The sequence below is a fragment of the Hypanus sabinus genome, chromosome 16 (genome assembly GCF_030144855.1).
Source record: "Hypanus sabinus isolate sHypSab1 chromosome 16, sHypSab1.hap1, whole genome shotgun sequence".
NCBI lineage: Eukaryota > Metazoa > Chordata > Chondrichthyes > Myliobatiformes > Dasyatidae > Hypanus > Hypanus sabinus.
Window position 1 is genome coordinate 60,938,360 of NC_082721.1, and position 16,883 is coordinate 60,955,242.

The following is a 16,883-nucleotide window of genomic DNA, read 5'->3' on the forward strand; positions in this document are numbered from 1 at the left end:
CCCTTCCTTTCCAGTCTGGGACGTCAGTGTTAAGTTCTTTATACAGAGAGAGGTAGATGTGTGGAATGCCTTGCTGGAGGCAGATGCATTATGGATGTTTAAGAACTCTTAGATAGGCACATGGACGATAGAAAAATGGAGGGCTATGTGGGAGGGTAGAGTTATATTGATCTTAGGGTAGGTTAAAAGGTCAGCTGAATGTTGTGGGATGAAAGGCCTGTACTGTGCTGTCATGTCCTTATTCCCCTCTGTAGCTGCTGCCTGACCTGTTGAGTTTCTCCAACATTTTGTGTGTATTGCTGTAAATCCAGCTACATGCCGATATATTGTCTAACCTCTTCAGATTTAAGCTGGGCAACAGGCAAACAGAAAAACAATTTCCACTGTACCAGCCAGTCAGGGGTGTACCTGCGGTAGGTGAGGATGATGGTTAATAACAGCAGAGAGGTGATCAGGATGAGAATGGATGTCAGGCCCAGGATCAGGGGATCCAGATCTGAAAGACAGAAATACAGTTCTATAACCCACAGCACCCATATGAAGACTTCCTTAAATCAATTTCCTTTCATCCTCTCAATCTCTGACCCCTTCTTCAATAGAACACTCATTTAGAATTTCCCAACCCTTTCCGAGGTTACCTCACAATACTGGAATCCACAATCCGGAATTGGGTTAATTATCACTGACATACTGTATGTCATGAAAATTGTTGTTTGCAACAGCAGTACAGTGCAATACATAAAAAATTACTATAAATTACAATAAGAAATATATAATTTAAAAAATAAGTAGTGCAAAAGAGACCAAAAAGTGAGGTAGTGTTTATGGTATATTCCGTAATCTGATAGTGGAGGAGGAGAATTTGTTCCTAAATGTTTGAGTGTGTTTCTTCAGGCTCCTGTACCTCTTCCCTGATAAGACCATAAGATGTAAATGAATTAGGCCATTCACTCCAACATTCAATCATGGCTTTATTATCCGCCAAAACCCCATTCTCCTGCCTTCTTCCCACCCTTGCTAATAAAGAACCTATCAACTTTCACTTTAAGTATACCCAATGACTTTCCCTCCACAGCCATTCATGGCGATGTATTTCCCCACTATAGGAAACATCCTCTTCAGATCCACTCATTCTAGGTCTTCCAATATTTGATCGGTTTCAGTGAGATGCCCCTCATTCTTCTAAACTCCAGCCACTCATTCTTGTGGACCTCCCCTGGACCCTCATCAATACCAGCGCATCCTTTCAGGGATAAGGGACCCAAAACTTCTCACAATACTCCTACTGCAATCTGACCTATACTTTTTACAGTCTCAGCATCACACCCTTGTTCTCATATTCTAGTCCTCTCAAAATGAATGCTAACATTGCATTTGCCTTCCTTACCACTGACTCAAAGTTAACCTTTTGGGAATCCTGCACAAGGACTTGCAAGTCCACTCTCACCTCTGATTTTTTAATTTTTTCCTGCTTAAAAAATAGTGTATGCTTTTATTCCTTTTACCAAAGTTCATGACAATAACCCTCCCTACTCCCTATCAAGAGGAATAGACAGAGTGGACAGCCAGCGCCTCTTCCCCAGGGCACCACTGCTCGATACAAGAGGACATGGCTTTAAGGTAAGGGGTGGGATGTTCAAGGGGGATATTAGAGGAAGGTTTTTTACTCAGAGACTGCCTAAGTCAGTGGTGGAGGTAGATAAACTAGTGAAATTTAAGAGACTATTAGACAGGTATATGGAGGAATTTAAGGTGGGGGGATATATGGGAGGCAGGCTTTAAGGGTCGAATGGCCTGTACTGTGCTATACTATTTTATGTTCTATGTTTTATACTATATTACATCCACAGAGTCTGTGCTTCCTCAACACTACCTCCCCTCTCCTATCTTCGTATCAGCTGCAAACTTGGCCACAAAGCTATCAATTCCATCCTCCAAATCATTGACATACAATGTGAAAAGAAACGGTCCCAATGCCGACTCCCCTGGATCACCACTAGTCACCACTAGTCCTACCAACCATAATCTTTGCTTCCTGCCGGTTAGCCAACCTTCTATCCATGCTAGTATCTTTCCTGTATTACCATGAGCTGTGATCTTGTTAAGCAACTTCATCTCCAGTACCTTGTCAAAGGCCTTCTGAAAATCCAAGTAAACAACATACACTGACTCTCCTTTGTCTATCCTGCTTGTTATTTCCTTAAAGAATTCCAGCAGATCTGTCAGGCAAGATTTTCCCTTAAGGAAACCATGCTGACTTTGACCTAATTTATCACATCCCTCCAAAGCCCCGAAACCTCATCATTAATAATGAACCACAAAATCTTCTCAAACACTGAAGTCGGGCTAACTGGCCTGAAATTTCCTTTCTTCTGCCTCCCCCTCCCCCCTTAAAGAGTTGAGTGACATTTGCAATTTCCCAGTCCTGCAGAGTCTAGTGATTCTTGTAAGATCATTACTAATGCCTCCATAATCTCTTCAGCTACTTCTTTCAGACAGGAATTTGAATTTGTGAAACAGTCAGAATTGGTCTCATTATTACAGATTTACTGTAGATGACATGAAATTTGTTTTTTTGTGGCAGCAGTACAGTGCAAAAACATAAAAGTTATTATAAATTACAAAAATAAATAGTACAAAGTAAAGCTAGTGCTCATGGGTTCATGGACCATTCAGAAATCTGATGGTGGAGTATGCGTCTTCAAGCTCCTATACCTCCTCCTTGATGGTAGTAATGTGAAGCGGGCATGTCGCCGATGGCGAGGGTGCTTAACGATGGATTTGCCTTATTGAGGCACCTCCTCTTGAAGAAGTCCTTGATGGTGGGCAGTGTTGTGCCCACAATGGAGGTGGCTGAGTCAACGTCCCTCTGCCACCTCTTGTGATCCTGTGCGTTAGATACCAGACTGTGATGCAATATTCAGCATGTTCCATTGTAAATCTGTAGACATTTGCAAGGGTCTTTGGTGATGTATCAAACCTTCTCAAACTCCTCAGTAGAACCACTGGGAATGACTTCTTTGTGATTGTATTAATATGTTGGGACTATAACAGGTCCTCAGAGATGCTGCCACCCAGGAATTTAAAACTGTTCACCATTTCCACCACTGACCCCTGAATGAGAACCGGTGTGTTCTTCCAACTTCCCCTTCCTGAAGTCCACCATCATTTCCTTGGTCTTGCTGACATTGAGTGTAAGGATTAATATAAATAACTCTATCAGGGTGGCAACTGGATTATAGTTCAAACTACATCAGGGTCACTAATATTCTTCATGGAAGTGAGTATTTGACCTCCATTTTAAACTCCACATCTAAAATCAAAACCAAAGTCAGGTGGGTGACTCCTTGTCACCAACACTGAACTTGGAAGGCCCAGCTAACATCCAGAGATAGCCAATAAACACCAACCTTGTGAACAATGAACTCTGCCATAGACAGTTCCAAGCCCAGCTACAAAAGGTGGAGGGTTAGGCTTAGGGCTTGCAACCCCATCCTCTAAACACCCAGAGTAGCAAAAGCCAACAGAAGCTCCAGAGATCCTGCCCTGAGAGAGGAAGGATCTTCGTCTAGAAGTCGTAAGAAGTTGTGTGATGAAATTGGAAGCTGCAGAGCTGATCAATCTTCAGCCCAGGACAGGGGCTCCGGTGAGCTGCTGTCAGAGGCCGACGCCCGAGTAGGGGAGTTGGGCATAAGTAAGTTGTAAACAATGCCTACGTTCCCTCAGTGAGATACTTCCCATCAGTGCTGGAGATAATTATGCAGGTTTTGCTGCATCTGTGATATTCTGTTGGAAGTGTTGGGTTATTACAGACAAGGCCAATATTATAACAGTCAGGGTAACAGAAACTCTCCCTTCCAGAGTTCACAAAACACAGCCAAAATTTTTGAGATACTAGATAAAAATCACTCTCAAATATACCAATTTCCTTTTCCAAGTTACATTCCTTGGCAGATGTGCTGATGAAAGCACTTCTCTCTGTAGAAAGTTGTGAAGTGAAAGGTTTTCTGGGAACGTGACCCCACAATATGAGGGTTCGCTGTTTAACTCTGTTATCCAGGAGGACCTTCAGGAGGTGCAAATCTTCCAGTTACAAGTGTTTTATTAGATGCTCAGGAAAAGCGAAATAAGAAAGGAAGTGTCCTTAGGCTCTGCTTTTACAACATAGCACAATACATGCTCTTTGGCCCACACTGTGGTGCCTGTTATGTTCTGTAACTCCAGAAACTAATTCAAAGAAAAACACAGGAGCTGGGGATACTTGTGACATGTAACGTAATGGTGTAATGATATATGCCATTCACATACTCCTTATGTATAGCCCGCAATGAATTCAGTAAACAAACAAAGGATGCTTAATCAAACAATATATTTACAATATAACTCAAATATTACTAAAATATTAACTACACAATACTCTGCCCTGCTTAGCTATGAACTGCAACTCAATATAGAAATCACCTCAACTCAAATATATAACCTAGAGCTCTCCAGTCAATTTCTTGCTCTCGTACACACACACGCACGCACGCATACATTTTATATATATATACACACACTCTGGATATATGGCTTACGACAAACGCTATACAACTACTATTTAGACATCCACAGCATAGTATTTTCAATTCTGCAATTCAGGCCTGAAGATTTAATCACTTTAGAGGATTTCTTACTCTTGTGGGATAATGTATTTCCTGTCAAGGTGGGGGAGACTTGTGGCTGTGAAACAATCTCAGGTGTTGGAGCCTGCTCAGTGGTGGTTGTAGGAGTTGACTCTGAGACTGCATGAAGTGGTTCTGACAACTCTGGATGCTTTTCACTAACAATGGTCTCTGCTCCCCTCAACTGATGGATATGTCAGCTCCAGATGACATCAGACGCAATCTTGAGAGTGGTCCAGTTCTGTACTTAATCTTTCCAAATAGCTGCTCTTGATCACCTCTGTAGTCCTGCACCACAACTGCTTGTCCAAGAGGAAAACATCAAACCTCCTTGTTTGAGGAGACCTCCATTTGTCTCAGCAGTATGTCCTTCTGGGTTTGAGGAGATCCAAGCACGAGCACAAGAGACAACCCAGGAACAGCATAGCTGGTGACTTGTTGATTGTAGAATGTAAATCAATTATGGTAAGTATATATATGAATATTAAATAAATTTAAAATAGTGCAAAAACAGCATTGAACCCTTGGACACTACCTCACATTTTTAATATACATTATTTCTGTTTTTGCACAATTTTTAATCTATTCAATATACATATACAGTAATTATTTAATATTATTTTGTTTTGTTTTTCTTCTATATTATGTATTGCATTGTACTGCTGCTGTTAAGTTAACCAATTTCACATCACATGCTGATGATAATAAACCTAATTCTGAAAACAGTAATAATAAAAAATGTAGTGTGTACTGCTGACGTTGCTCACGCTGCGTTCTTTAGACTGAACAAACCTTTCCGACAAGACATTTGTATCTGGGCGGTACGGTGCAGGTGTAGCATGTTTTATTCCATTCATTTTCAGGAATGACTGTAACTGATCCACAACAAACTGTGGTCCATTATCACTGACTAAGTGTTCTGATATACAAGTCCTTGAGAAAAGGCTTCTCAACACATTGACAGTGTGCGATGCTGTAGTGGAGACTATTGGGAACACAAGGTGATAGGTGAAACCTGGAGGGGGAGGGATGAAGTAAACCGATGGGAAGTTGATGGGTGAAAGCGACAGGAGGCCATGGAAGAAAGAAGAGGGGAGGAACACCAGAGAGATGTGATGAATGGGCAAGGAGATAAGGTGAGAGATGGAAAAGGGGATGGGGAATAGTGCAGGAGAGGGTGGATGAAGGGGCATTACCAGAAGTTCAGTAAATTGATGTTCATGCCATGAGGTTGGAGGCTACTGAAACGGAATAAGGTGTTGTTCCTCCAACCTCAGTGGCCTCATCACAACATTGGAGGAAGCCATGGATGGTTATATCGGAATGGGAATGGGAAGTGGGATTAAAATGGGTGGTCAATGAGAGATCCAGAGCCATCAAACTCTCCTCATATATTAACCCTTTTACCTTTTATACCATAAACCTAGCCCAAAACTAGTCAGAGATCAGGAACTCTTCTGATGGAATCAGAATCAGAATCAGGTTTATTATCACCGGCATCTGGCACAAAATTTGTTAACTTAGCAGCAGCAGTTCAATGCAATACATAATCTAGTAGAAAGAGAAAAAAATAAAATAGAACATAGTAATAAATAAACAAATAAATCAATTATGTATATTGAATAGATTTTAAAGATGTGCAAAAGCAGTAAAGCTGTATATTAAAAAAGTGAGGTAGTGTCCAAGGCTTCAATGTCCATTTAGGAATCGGATGGCAGAGGGGAAGAAGCTGTTCCTGAATCGCTGAGTGTGTACTTTCGGGCTTCTGTACCTCCTCTCTGATGGTAACAGTGAGAAAAGGACATGCTGGAGGACCTTAATAATAGACACGGCCTTTCTGAGACAGGCATGCCAGCCAATGGAATAGGCTTGTCTATGTTACACTGCCATAACACTTAATCACAACGCAGAAGTACAGAGTCAATTGTACTAAAAGTTTATACAGATCAAATCTCACACGGTGCATTGAGGTAGAATAAGGTTCAATGTCAAAGCACTGAGGTGCCACTGTAGTGTAGTGGTTGGCGTGTGGTTGAAACGTTTTATTCCCAAACCAGTCTCAAGGCCTCTCTGTCAATCTGTGTGTATTTTTCCTTTGCGTCGCTAAGGGAACGTGAACACTCACAACATGTGACACGACTGCCCTATACTATAAGGCGGGGCATCACAGGCCAGCTTCACTGAACGACATGGACCATAACGTGTGAGTACAGTGTCTGATGTCACCGTTTCCTTTGCCTTTTTGAAAACCACCTCATACTGTTTTGTCCATTGCTATTTCTTCCCAATCTGTAGTAGTGGGTTCAAGGGGTGGAGCACAGTAGCCAGGTTTGACCAGAATCTGTTATAGTAATTGACAAACCTAAAAAGGCCCACAACTGTGACACCTCCTTTGGCCTTGGGGCATTCAACATGACTTGAATGCACACTTGTATGATTCTTGTGCATGGATGTTTTGAACAGAGAAGGTGATGCTTGTTTAAAATATTCACACTTGTCACGTCATGCTCTGAGCCCATAATCTTCTAATCTTTTTTAACACTGTCTTGAGGTTTTGGAGATGTTCCTCATCATCCTCACTGTTAACAATGATGTCATCCAGGTTACACGAGGTGCCTGGTCCATAGCTTACTGCCAGAGTGCAGGTGCAGATGCTACTCCAAAAATAAACATATTATATTGATAAAATCCTTGGTGAATTTATATGGTGAGAACCATTTTGGAATCTTCTTCCATCTCTATCTGTAGGTAGGTCTCAGCAAAGTCCACTCTGTTGAAGTGTTTCTTACCAGCAAGCGTTGCGAAGATATCTTCTATTCCCAGCAAAGGGTATTGATCTCCTTTCAGTACCTGGTTGATGCAGACCTTCAAATCACCACAAATCCTGACAGACTCACCCTTCTTTCCTAGTGGGACTGCCCATGGGCTTCACTCAAACTTGTAAAGAATTTCTTCAGCCTCCATGTAATCTAACTCTGTGGCTATTTCCTCACAGATGGTATAAGGAATTGGATGGGCTTTGTAATACTTGGGTGTGGCATTTTCATTTAACACTATTTTACATTGGATATGTTTGAGTTTTCCAATGCCATCCTTGAACACTGCTATAGCATTATCCAGTACCTTTGTTAATTCACTTTCGGTTGACTCTATTGCAACATGGCCTTTCCTTGGTCCCTTCCTAATGCTCTCTGACCAGAGGCACAGAGGTTGTTACCAACACTTGTTTGTCCTCTGTTGGGGAACAGTTCACGGTGTACACCGTGGAGATAGTTGTGGCATTATTCAGTATTTTTAATTCACTTTCAGTTGGCTTCATTGCAGGGGTTATGGCATGCAAATGGTGGATGGTTCTCCAATCAAGTTGTAGTTGCCTCAGCTGATCACAACCCCAAAATGCAGGCCCTCCTGTTTTTACCACATATGAACCCAATGTGGCTTATTGTTTGCTGTATCTCAATGTCACAGAAGTCATCCCCACTGAAGTTACTTTTACTCCAGTATAAGTTCTTAATTGGATATCTGCAAGCTTCAGCTCAGTCCCTTTGAAATGCCTTTCAAACTCATTTTGTATAATTACTGAAACACCTGAGCCATTGTACAATTCTATTGTAATCCGTTTACTGTTCACTTCTGCTGTACGCTCTGTTGCTTATCTATTATTCATTTCCACATTGTAAATCTCAAGGACGCTCAGTCCTGTGTCCCTCTCATGACGATCAGATTTTTCATCAACAGATGGGTGCTCTTTTTGAAACTATAATTGGACTTTGCATCTTTTTCTCTTCTCTGTGCAACCCATTTATTTTGTCTGCCCAACATACTCTTTGTGTGTGTTCTATTTTGTTGCATTTTCTGCAAGTTTTGCCTTTAAATCTGCATTGGTCTGGTGTATGTGAGTCTCTGCCACAAAGGGAACTCAATTTGTTCAGCCAGGCAGGTTTCTGTTTAGTCTTTGCAATTTTGTTCATGCTCACTGTCATTCATGACATAAGAACATAAGAACATAAGAGATAGGAGCAGGAGTAGGCCAATCGGCCCCTCAAGCCTGCTCCGCCATTCAGCAAGATCATGGCTGATCCAATCTTAACTCTAGTTTTCACCGAATCCCACAAGGCAACAGTGCCAAGCATTTTATTTTATTTTATTTTATTATTCATCCCGCCCAAACCCATGTGATCACCCGGGGGAAAAAAAAACGATTTGCCAATTGAGGAGAAAAAATCTGGAAAATTCCTCTCCAACCCATCCAGGCTATCGAAAACTGGTCCAGGAGATCACATGGCTGATCTAAACCTAGCCTCATGTCCACTTACCTGCTCGCTCACCGTATCCCCAATGCCATTTTTATCCAGGAAAATGTCTATCTCCGTTTTGAATTTATTGAGTGTAGTAGCTTCCACAGCTCTCTGGGGCAGTAAATTCCACAGCCCCACTACCCTCTGAGTGAAGAAATCTCTCCTCATCTCAGTCCTGGAATGGCATCCCCTTATTTTAAGATTATGCCCCCTAGTCCTAGTTTCACCCATCATTGGGAACATTCTCCCCGCATCCACCCGATCAAGCCCCTTCACAATCTTATATGTTTCAGTAAGATCGCCTCTCATTCTTCGGAACTCCAATGAGTAGAGTCCCAATCTACTCAACCTCTCATCATACATCAACCCACCCATCCCCGGAATTAACCTAGTGAACCTTCTCTGCACTGCCTCGAGAGCCAGTATGTCCTTTCTTAAATATGGACACCAGAACTGCACACAGTACTCCAGGTGTGGTCTCACCAATACCCGGTACAACTGCAGTAAGACCTCCCTGTTCTTATACTCCATCCCCCTAGCAATAAAAGCCAGCATTCCATTGGCCTTCTTGACCACCTGCTGCACTTGCATACTAACTTTTTGTGTTTCCTGCACCAGGACTCCCAGATCCCTTTGCACAGAAGCACTTTCCAGTTTCTCTCCATTTAGATAATAACTTGCTCTATTAATTTTCCTGCCAAAGTGCAAGACCTCACACTTGTCAGTATTATATTTCATCTGCCAAATGTCTGCCCAATCACTCAGCTTATCTATGTCCCCCTGCAGGGTTTCAATGTCCTCTGCATTCATTACACTCCCTCCCATCTTTGTGTCATCAGCAAACTTTGATACGTTGCACGTAGTCCCTTTCTCCAAATCATTAATATAGATTGTAAAGAGTTGGGGTCCCAACACCGACCCCTGCGGAAAACCACTAGTCACCAAATGCCAGTCTGAGAATAAACCATTTATCCCAACTCTCTGTTTTTTGTTAGAAAGCCAATCCTCCACCCATGCCGGAATATTATCACCAATCCCATGATTTTTTACTTTAAGTAATAATCTTTGGTGTGGCACCTTGTCAAATGCCTTTTGGAAGTCCAAATACACCACATCCACTGGTTCCCCTTGATCTACCCTATATGTTATGTCCTCAAAGAACTCCAACAAATTTGTCAAACATGACTTCCCTTTTGTAAAGCCATGCTGACTTTGTCCTATTAAGCTATGTTTAGCCAAATGCCCCGTTACTGTTTTCTTAATTATCGATTCCAACATTTTACCAACCACAGATGTTAGGCTAACTGGCCTATAATTCCCAGCCTTCTGTCTATTTCCCTTTTTAAATAAAGGAGTTACATTAGCATTTTTCCAATCTGCCGGGACCATTGCCGAGTCCAGCGAGTTTTGAAAAATTATCACTAATGCATCCACAATCCCGACCGCCACTTCCCTTAAGACCCTAGGATGCAAGCCATCCGGTCCAGGGGATTTATCCACCTTCAGTCCCATTAATTTATCAAGTACCATTTCCTTGGTGATTTGAATCGTAGTTAGCTTCTCTCCCCCTAGAGCCCCCTGTATATCCAGTGTTGGGATATTTTGAGTGTCCTCTACTGTAAAAACTGATACAAAATATTTGTTCAGCGTTTCCGCCATCTCCATGTCCCCTACCATTAATTTCCCGGTCTCATCTTCTAGGGGACCAACATTTACTTTAGCCCCCCTTTATCTTTTTATGTAACTATAAAAACTCTTACTATCTGCTTTTATGTTTTTTGCCAATTTACTTTCATAATCTATCTTCCCCTTCTTAATAAATCTTTTTGTTATTTGCTGCTGATCTTTAAAAGCTTCTTGATCTTCAATCTTCCCACTAGATTTAGCTACCTTATATAACTTTCTTTTTAGTTGTATACTTTGCTTTATTTCTTTACTTAGCCATGGATAACTATTTTTTCTTTTACACCCTTTTTTCTTCAGTGGAATATATTTTTCTTGATAGTTGTAAAATAACTCCTTAAATATACACCACTGATCAAGTACCGATCTACCCTTTAATCTATTTTCCCAATCCATCTTAAGCAATTCCGCTCTCATACCATCATAGTCTCCTTTATTTAAGCTCAATACGCTTGTTTGAGATCCAACCCTCTCATCCTCTAATTGAATATGGAATTCGACCATGTTATGGTCACTCAGTCCAAGGGGATCCTTTTCTAGGACATTTTTTATTAGTCCTGTCTCATTACACAGGACCAGATCTAAGACTGCTTGCCCCCTTGTCAGCTCAGTAACGTATTGTTCAAGGAACCCATCCTGAATACACTCAATAAACTCTTCTTCAAGGCTGTCGTCTCCGACTTGATTAGTCCAGTCAATATGAAAGTTAAAATCTCCCATAATTATAGCTGTTCCCTTATTACAAGCCCCAACTATTTCCTGATTTATGCTCTGACCAACTGAGTTACAGCTGTTTGGAGGCCTATAGACTACTCCCACCACTGCTTTTTTCCCTTTACTATTTCTTATTTCTACCCAAATTGTTTCGTTATCCTGATCCTTTGAGCCAATATAATTTCGCTTTATCGCAGTGACTTCTTGCTTTATTAACATAGCCACCCCACCACCTTTTCCTTCTTGCCTGTCTCTCCTAATTGTCAAATACCCTTGTATGTTTAATTCCCAGTCCTGGTCACCCTGCAGCCATGTTTCCGTAATTGCCACAATATCATAACCATACGTAATTATTTGTACCGTCAACTCATCAATTTTATTCCTAATACTACGTGCATTCAAATAAAGGACTTTCAAATATGTTTGACACTTATTTCCTATCTTTTCCTTTTGTACAACTTTACGCTTATCTCCGTACATTCTTTCCCCTCCTGACACACTCTGTCTTTTTATTCCTCCACTTCTATATACAATCATTACCTTCTCCATTGTCTTTTTAATTATTTGCTCTCTAGAATCCTCCCCCCCCCCCCCCCACTAGACACTCAATTGCACCACTGGCTGTTTCCATTGATACAGTGATTTCAACTGCTCTTTCAAATTTGAGTTGTGCTTTAGTTAGGAACTGTTTTTGAATGCTTTCTTCTAAGGTTCCATAAACTAAACAATTTATCAGTGGACCATTAAGCACATCACTGAACCGACAATGCTCAGACAACTTCTTCAATTCAGCCATGTAAGCTGAAATGGATTCAAGTGCCTTTTGATTCCATTTATGAAACCTAAAGCATTCTACAATCAACAATTATTTACATTCTAACTCTCCCTGCATTCTGTCCATGGAATCAGCAAAGCTCAATTTGGCTGGTTTGGTTGCTGCAGTTAAGCTCTAAGCAAAGACCACTTTTCCACATATTGCCCTCAGTAACACTGACACTTGCTTTTCATTGGTTAATTTATTGGCTTCAAAGTATTGCTTAATTCATTCAGTTTATATCATCCAGCTATCTGTTGTATAATTGATAACTTCCTCTCCACATCTATTCTATCTAGGCTTTTCAATATTCAATAGGTTTCAAAGAACTTTCCCCTCATTCTTCTAAGCCCCAGTGAGTACAGGTCCACAGCCATCAAACTCTCCTCATATATTAACCCTTTTACCTTTTACACCATAAACCTAGCCCTAAACTGGTCAGACATAAGGGGATCTTCTGATGGAATCAGAATCAGAATCAGAATCAGGTTTATTATCACCGGCATCTGACATAAAATTTGTCAACTTAATAGCAGTATTTCAATGCAATACATAATCTAGTAGAAAGAGAAAAGAAATGGAACATAATAATAAATAAACAAGTAAATCAATTATGTATATTGAATAGATTTTAAAGATGTGCAAAAGCAGTAAAGCTGTATATTAAAAAAGTGAGGTAGTGTCCAAGGCTTCAATGTCCATTTAGGAATCGGATGGCAGAGGGGAAGAAGCTGTTCCTGAATCATTGAGTGTGTGCTTTCGGGCTTCTGTACCTCCTACCTGATGGTAACAGTGAGAAAAGGGCATGCTGGAGGACCTTACTAATAGACACGGCCTTTCTGAGACAGGCATGCCAGCCAATGGAATAGGCTTGTCTATGTTACACTGCCATAACACTTAATCACAACACAGAATTACAGAGTCAATTGTACTAAAAGTTTATACAGATCAAATCTCACACGGTGAATTGGGGTAGAACAAGGTTCAATGTCAAAGCACTGAGGCACCACTGTAGTGTAATGGTCGGCGTGCAGCTGGTACAGTTTGGGCATTCCAGAGTTCGGAGTTCAGTTCCAGTGTCCCCTGTAAGAACTTTGTATGTTCCTCCTGTGTGCACGTGGATTTCCTTCTGGTGCTCTGGTCTCCTCCCTCAGTTCAAAGACATATTGGTTAGTAGGTTAATTGGTCATTGTAAATTATCCTGCAATTAGGCTAGGGCTAAATAGGGGATATGGTGTGTGGTGCAGTTCATTGGGCTAGAAGGGCGAGATCCCCATCTTGAAATAAGTAGGTAAATGAAAATCTAAATAAGGTAAAGCAATAACAGAACACAAAAATGCACTAAACCACACAGGCATATTTGTAAATATGTTCACACAGACTCTCACATTTGTACTAACAGTAGTTACACAAACATACACTCAATGGCCACTTTATTAGGTACACCTGCTTATTAATGCCAATCATGTGGCAACAACTCAATGCATAAAAGCATGCAGACATGCTTGCTTTCTTGTGTTCTGTTTGCTGGTAATCATGCTTGCTTGTGTTTGCAGAGAATAGTGCAAAGAACAGAAAACATCCAGTGAACGGCAGTTCTGTGGGTGAAACGCCTTGTTAATGAGAGTGGTGAGAGGAGAATGGCCAGACTGGTTCAAGCTGACGGGAAGGTGACAGCTTGTCAAACAATCAAGCATGACAACAGGGATGTGCAGAAGAGCATCTCTGAACACACAACACATCGAACCTTGAAGTGGAAGGGCTTCAGCAGCAGAAGAGCTCAAGCATTCAGTCATTGACCGCTCCATTAGCTACAGGAGGCACCTAGTAAAGTGGCCACTGACTGTATAAGCAAGTGTAAAGAAAACTAAAACTCCAATGAAAGCTCATAATCTGGACCCGAATCCAACAGCTCCTAAACCCATTCCCACTTGGAATTTCATGCTTGACAATACTCAAGACATGATGTTTCTAATGTTCTAAGATTCTAAGATTCTAAGATTCAATGCAGAAACATGCCAATCAACCCATCTAGCCCATGCTGGTGTCTTTGGTGTGAACTAATCCATTCCCACTCTTCTTCATTGAACCCAGTCCTCTCTCGCTGGTGGATGCCTAAGATCCCTTTGAAAACATACTTGTAGTTGGAATTTCTGAGTGGTTCAGTGAAATCACCTCCACGGTAATGGATAAAGTCAAGTCCTGAGACTTCTGGGCAGGAAACAAGGATACTTTTTGTCTCCAACATGTTTTAAACAGTAACCGAACCCCATCACCTTGCCCTCTGCCAACCAGAAGAACATGTCCGGCGCCCTGAGATGTTTGCAATACCTGAATCGGTGAAAGCAGACACTGGCTTAGACCATGTGGTCCAGTATCCATCCATGGAGACTCCATCCGGCTTCGCGCGGATACGGATAACGTATTCGGTCTGTGATTTGAGCTTCAGAATGATACACTCTGTTTTCCCTTTGACAGTGTTAACCTACACAGACAGGGGAAAGTTACTGAGATGTCTATTGCTTAATGACCAGGTTCACAACATTCACTCATGTGGGGGTGGGGGAGAGGGGAAGAGAGAGAGAGAGAGGGGAGGGAGAGAGAAAGAAAGAAATGGGGAGAGAGGGGGAAAGAGAAGAAGGGGAGAGAGAGTGGAGAGAGAGAGGAGGGGAGAGAGGAGAGAGGGGAGAAGGGGAGGGAGAGGGGAGAGAAGGGAGAGGGAAGAGGGAAGGGGAGAGTGGGCAGAGGGGAGAGAGGAGAGGGGTGAGAGGGGGGAGGGGTGGAGAGGGGAAGAGGGGGGAGAAGAGAGGAGAGGAGAGAGAGAGACTTTGCAATTGGAATAGGAATTGATACAATGAAAAGTTTGCCTTGCATACTGTTCATACAGATCAAACAAAACAGAATATGTTGTGTAGAACAATGTGAAACAATAACAGAATGCAAAAATACACTTAACCTCACACATGGTCACACATACACTCACACATAAAAACAAGCATACATTCACACAGAGAGAAACTCACACACACTCACACACTTTCAACTGAAAGTTTGGGCCTATGAGTCTGGAGTCCAATGGGGAAATTGGAGACCCATTAACTGTGAGTCCGCTGGAGGCTCGGAAACCTGTCTTGGGGTTGGAGGACTATCCGTGTATGTGTGGGTGAGTGGGCAGTAGGAGGGAACGGGGCTTGTTTTGTTGTGTTCTGTGTTGCTCTGCTGAGCACAATGGGCATGCTATGTTGGCAGCAGAACGTGCGGCACATCGTTAGGTGTGTTGGTTGTTGATGCATTTCAGTGTATGTCTCAATGTACATGTGATAAACAAGTAAATTAATCTGTACGTACACTGAACCACACATTGGCGCTCATACAATTACACTGGCCTGTGTACATACCTATGCAGGTACATACTTCAAAGCAGTGATAATCAGGTGTGAGAACAAACCAAGATCTCAAGCTTGAGTGTGCAGTGCGAGCATGTTGAAAGAACTGTACATTTCACTACCTGCTGTATGTTGGATCCAACGGAAGAGAAGTTGACTTCATACATTAAAGAATTGTCTAGATATTTAAACGGAGGTGCCGACCACTTGACATGAAGCTGCCCAGGTTTCCCAGTTGGCCGAACAGTCACATTGGACGGTGGATCCAAGACAACTGAGGGAAGAAGAAGCCAATGATCAGAACTTCCTGTCCCTGATATTGATTATCCGACAAATATCAGGAGTGTCACGTTCTTCTTTAGAAAGAGGGTCTTTTACACCAATCGAAGAGAACAGGCAGGACCCCAGTCCAATGCATCACCTCTGACAGTGAAGAGATCCTCTCAGCGGTGTGCAGGAGGACGTGCATGACTGGCTTGTATAAAGAGAGGCAGAGAATACGCCCTGGGAGAGGCACACACATTAGGAACATACAGGAAACCCTTAGATAGGCACATGGATGATAAATAGAAAAATGGAGGGCATATCGGGCGGGAAGGGTAAGATTGATCTTAGATTAGGTTAAATTACCGAAATCTGAGAGTAGTCTTTAGACTTGTCACACCACTGTCTGGTCTGGAGGCACCAATGCACAGGATTGCATGAGGCTGAAGATGGATGTGGTCTCATCCAGCTCCATCAGTGGCACAGCCCTCCCACCGAAGACATATTCAAGAATTGGTGCCTCAGAAAGGCAGCATCCACTATCAAGGACACTCCTTATCCAGGACATGCTCTTTTCTCATTACTATTATCAGGGAGCAGGCACAGGAACCTGATAACGCACACTCAATGTTTTAGGAACGATTTCTCCTTCTCTGCCATCAGATCTCTGACGTCCATGAACACCAGCTCAGGTTTTCTGCATTATTTATTCTTGTAATTCTTTGTACTGTACCACTGCTGCAAAACAACACATTCTGCATCGTCTAAGTTAGCAACAATAAAGCTGATTCTGACTCTGAGAATGCACTCACCCATGTGGTTAATATACATCTCCTTTCTGCTCATGACAACACTTCTGTTTAGCAACACCTCAATGTCCAGTGGGGTAAACAAGGAGACCTCCATCATTGGAAGGGAACAGATGTGACGTGTTGTGTTGTTGGCAATCTCTTCTGTGGATAATTGACATTCTTTCTTTCTCTCGTCATCCCTGGAGGAGAAAGAGCATTGAACAGAAAACATAGAATATGCAACATTAAGGCATGATGTTGTGCCAACC

At 42.0% G+C, this 16,883-nt stretch overlaps 1 protein-coding gene across 1 annotated transcript in view; it reads right to left on the bottom strand.

Moving 5' to 3' along the window:
• The window catches only part of LOC132406352 (erythropoietin receptor-like), a 34,898-nt gene that overhangs the window by 8,419 nt on the left and 9,596 nt on the right, over positions 1-16,883 (bottom strand). Inside the window, exons 3-6 of the mRNA XM_059991900.1 lie at positions 16,636-16,814; positions 15,682-15,833; positions 14,505-14,658; positions 409-496 (exon numbers count right to left, since the gene is read on the bottom strand). Of these exons, the coding sequence (XP_059847883.1) occupies positions 409-496; positions 14,505-14,658; positions 15,682-15,833; positions 16,636-16,814 (573 nt within the window). The remainder of the gene's footprint in view (positions 1-408; positions 497-14,504; positions 14,659-15,681; positions 15,834-16,635; positions 16,815-16,883) is intronic.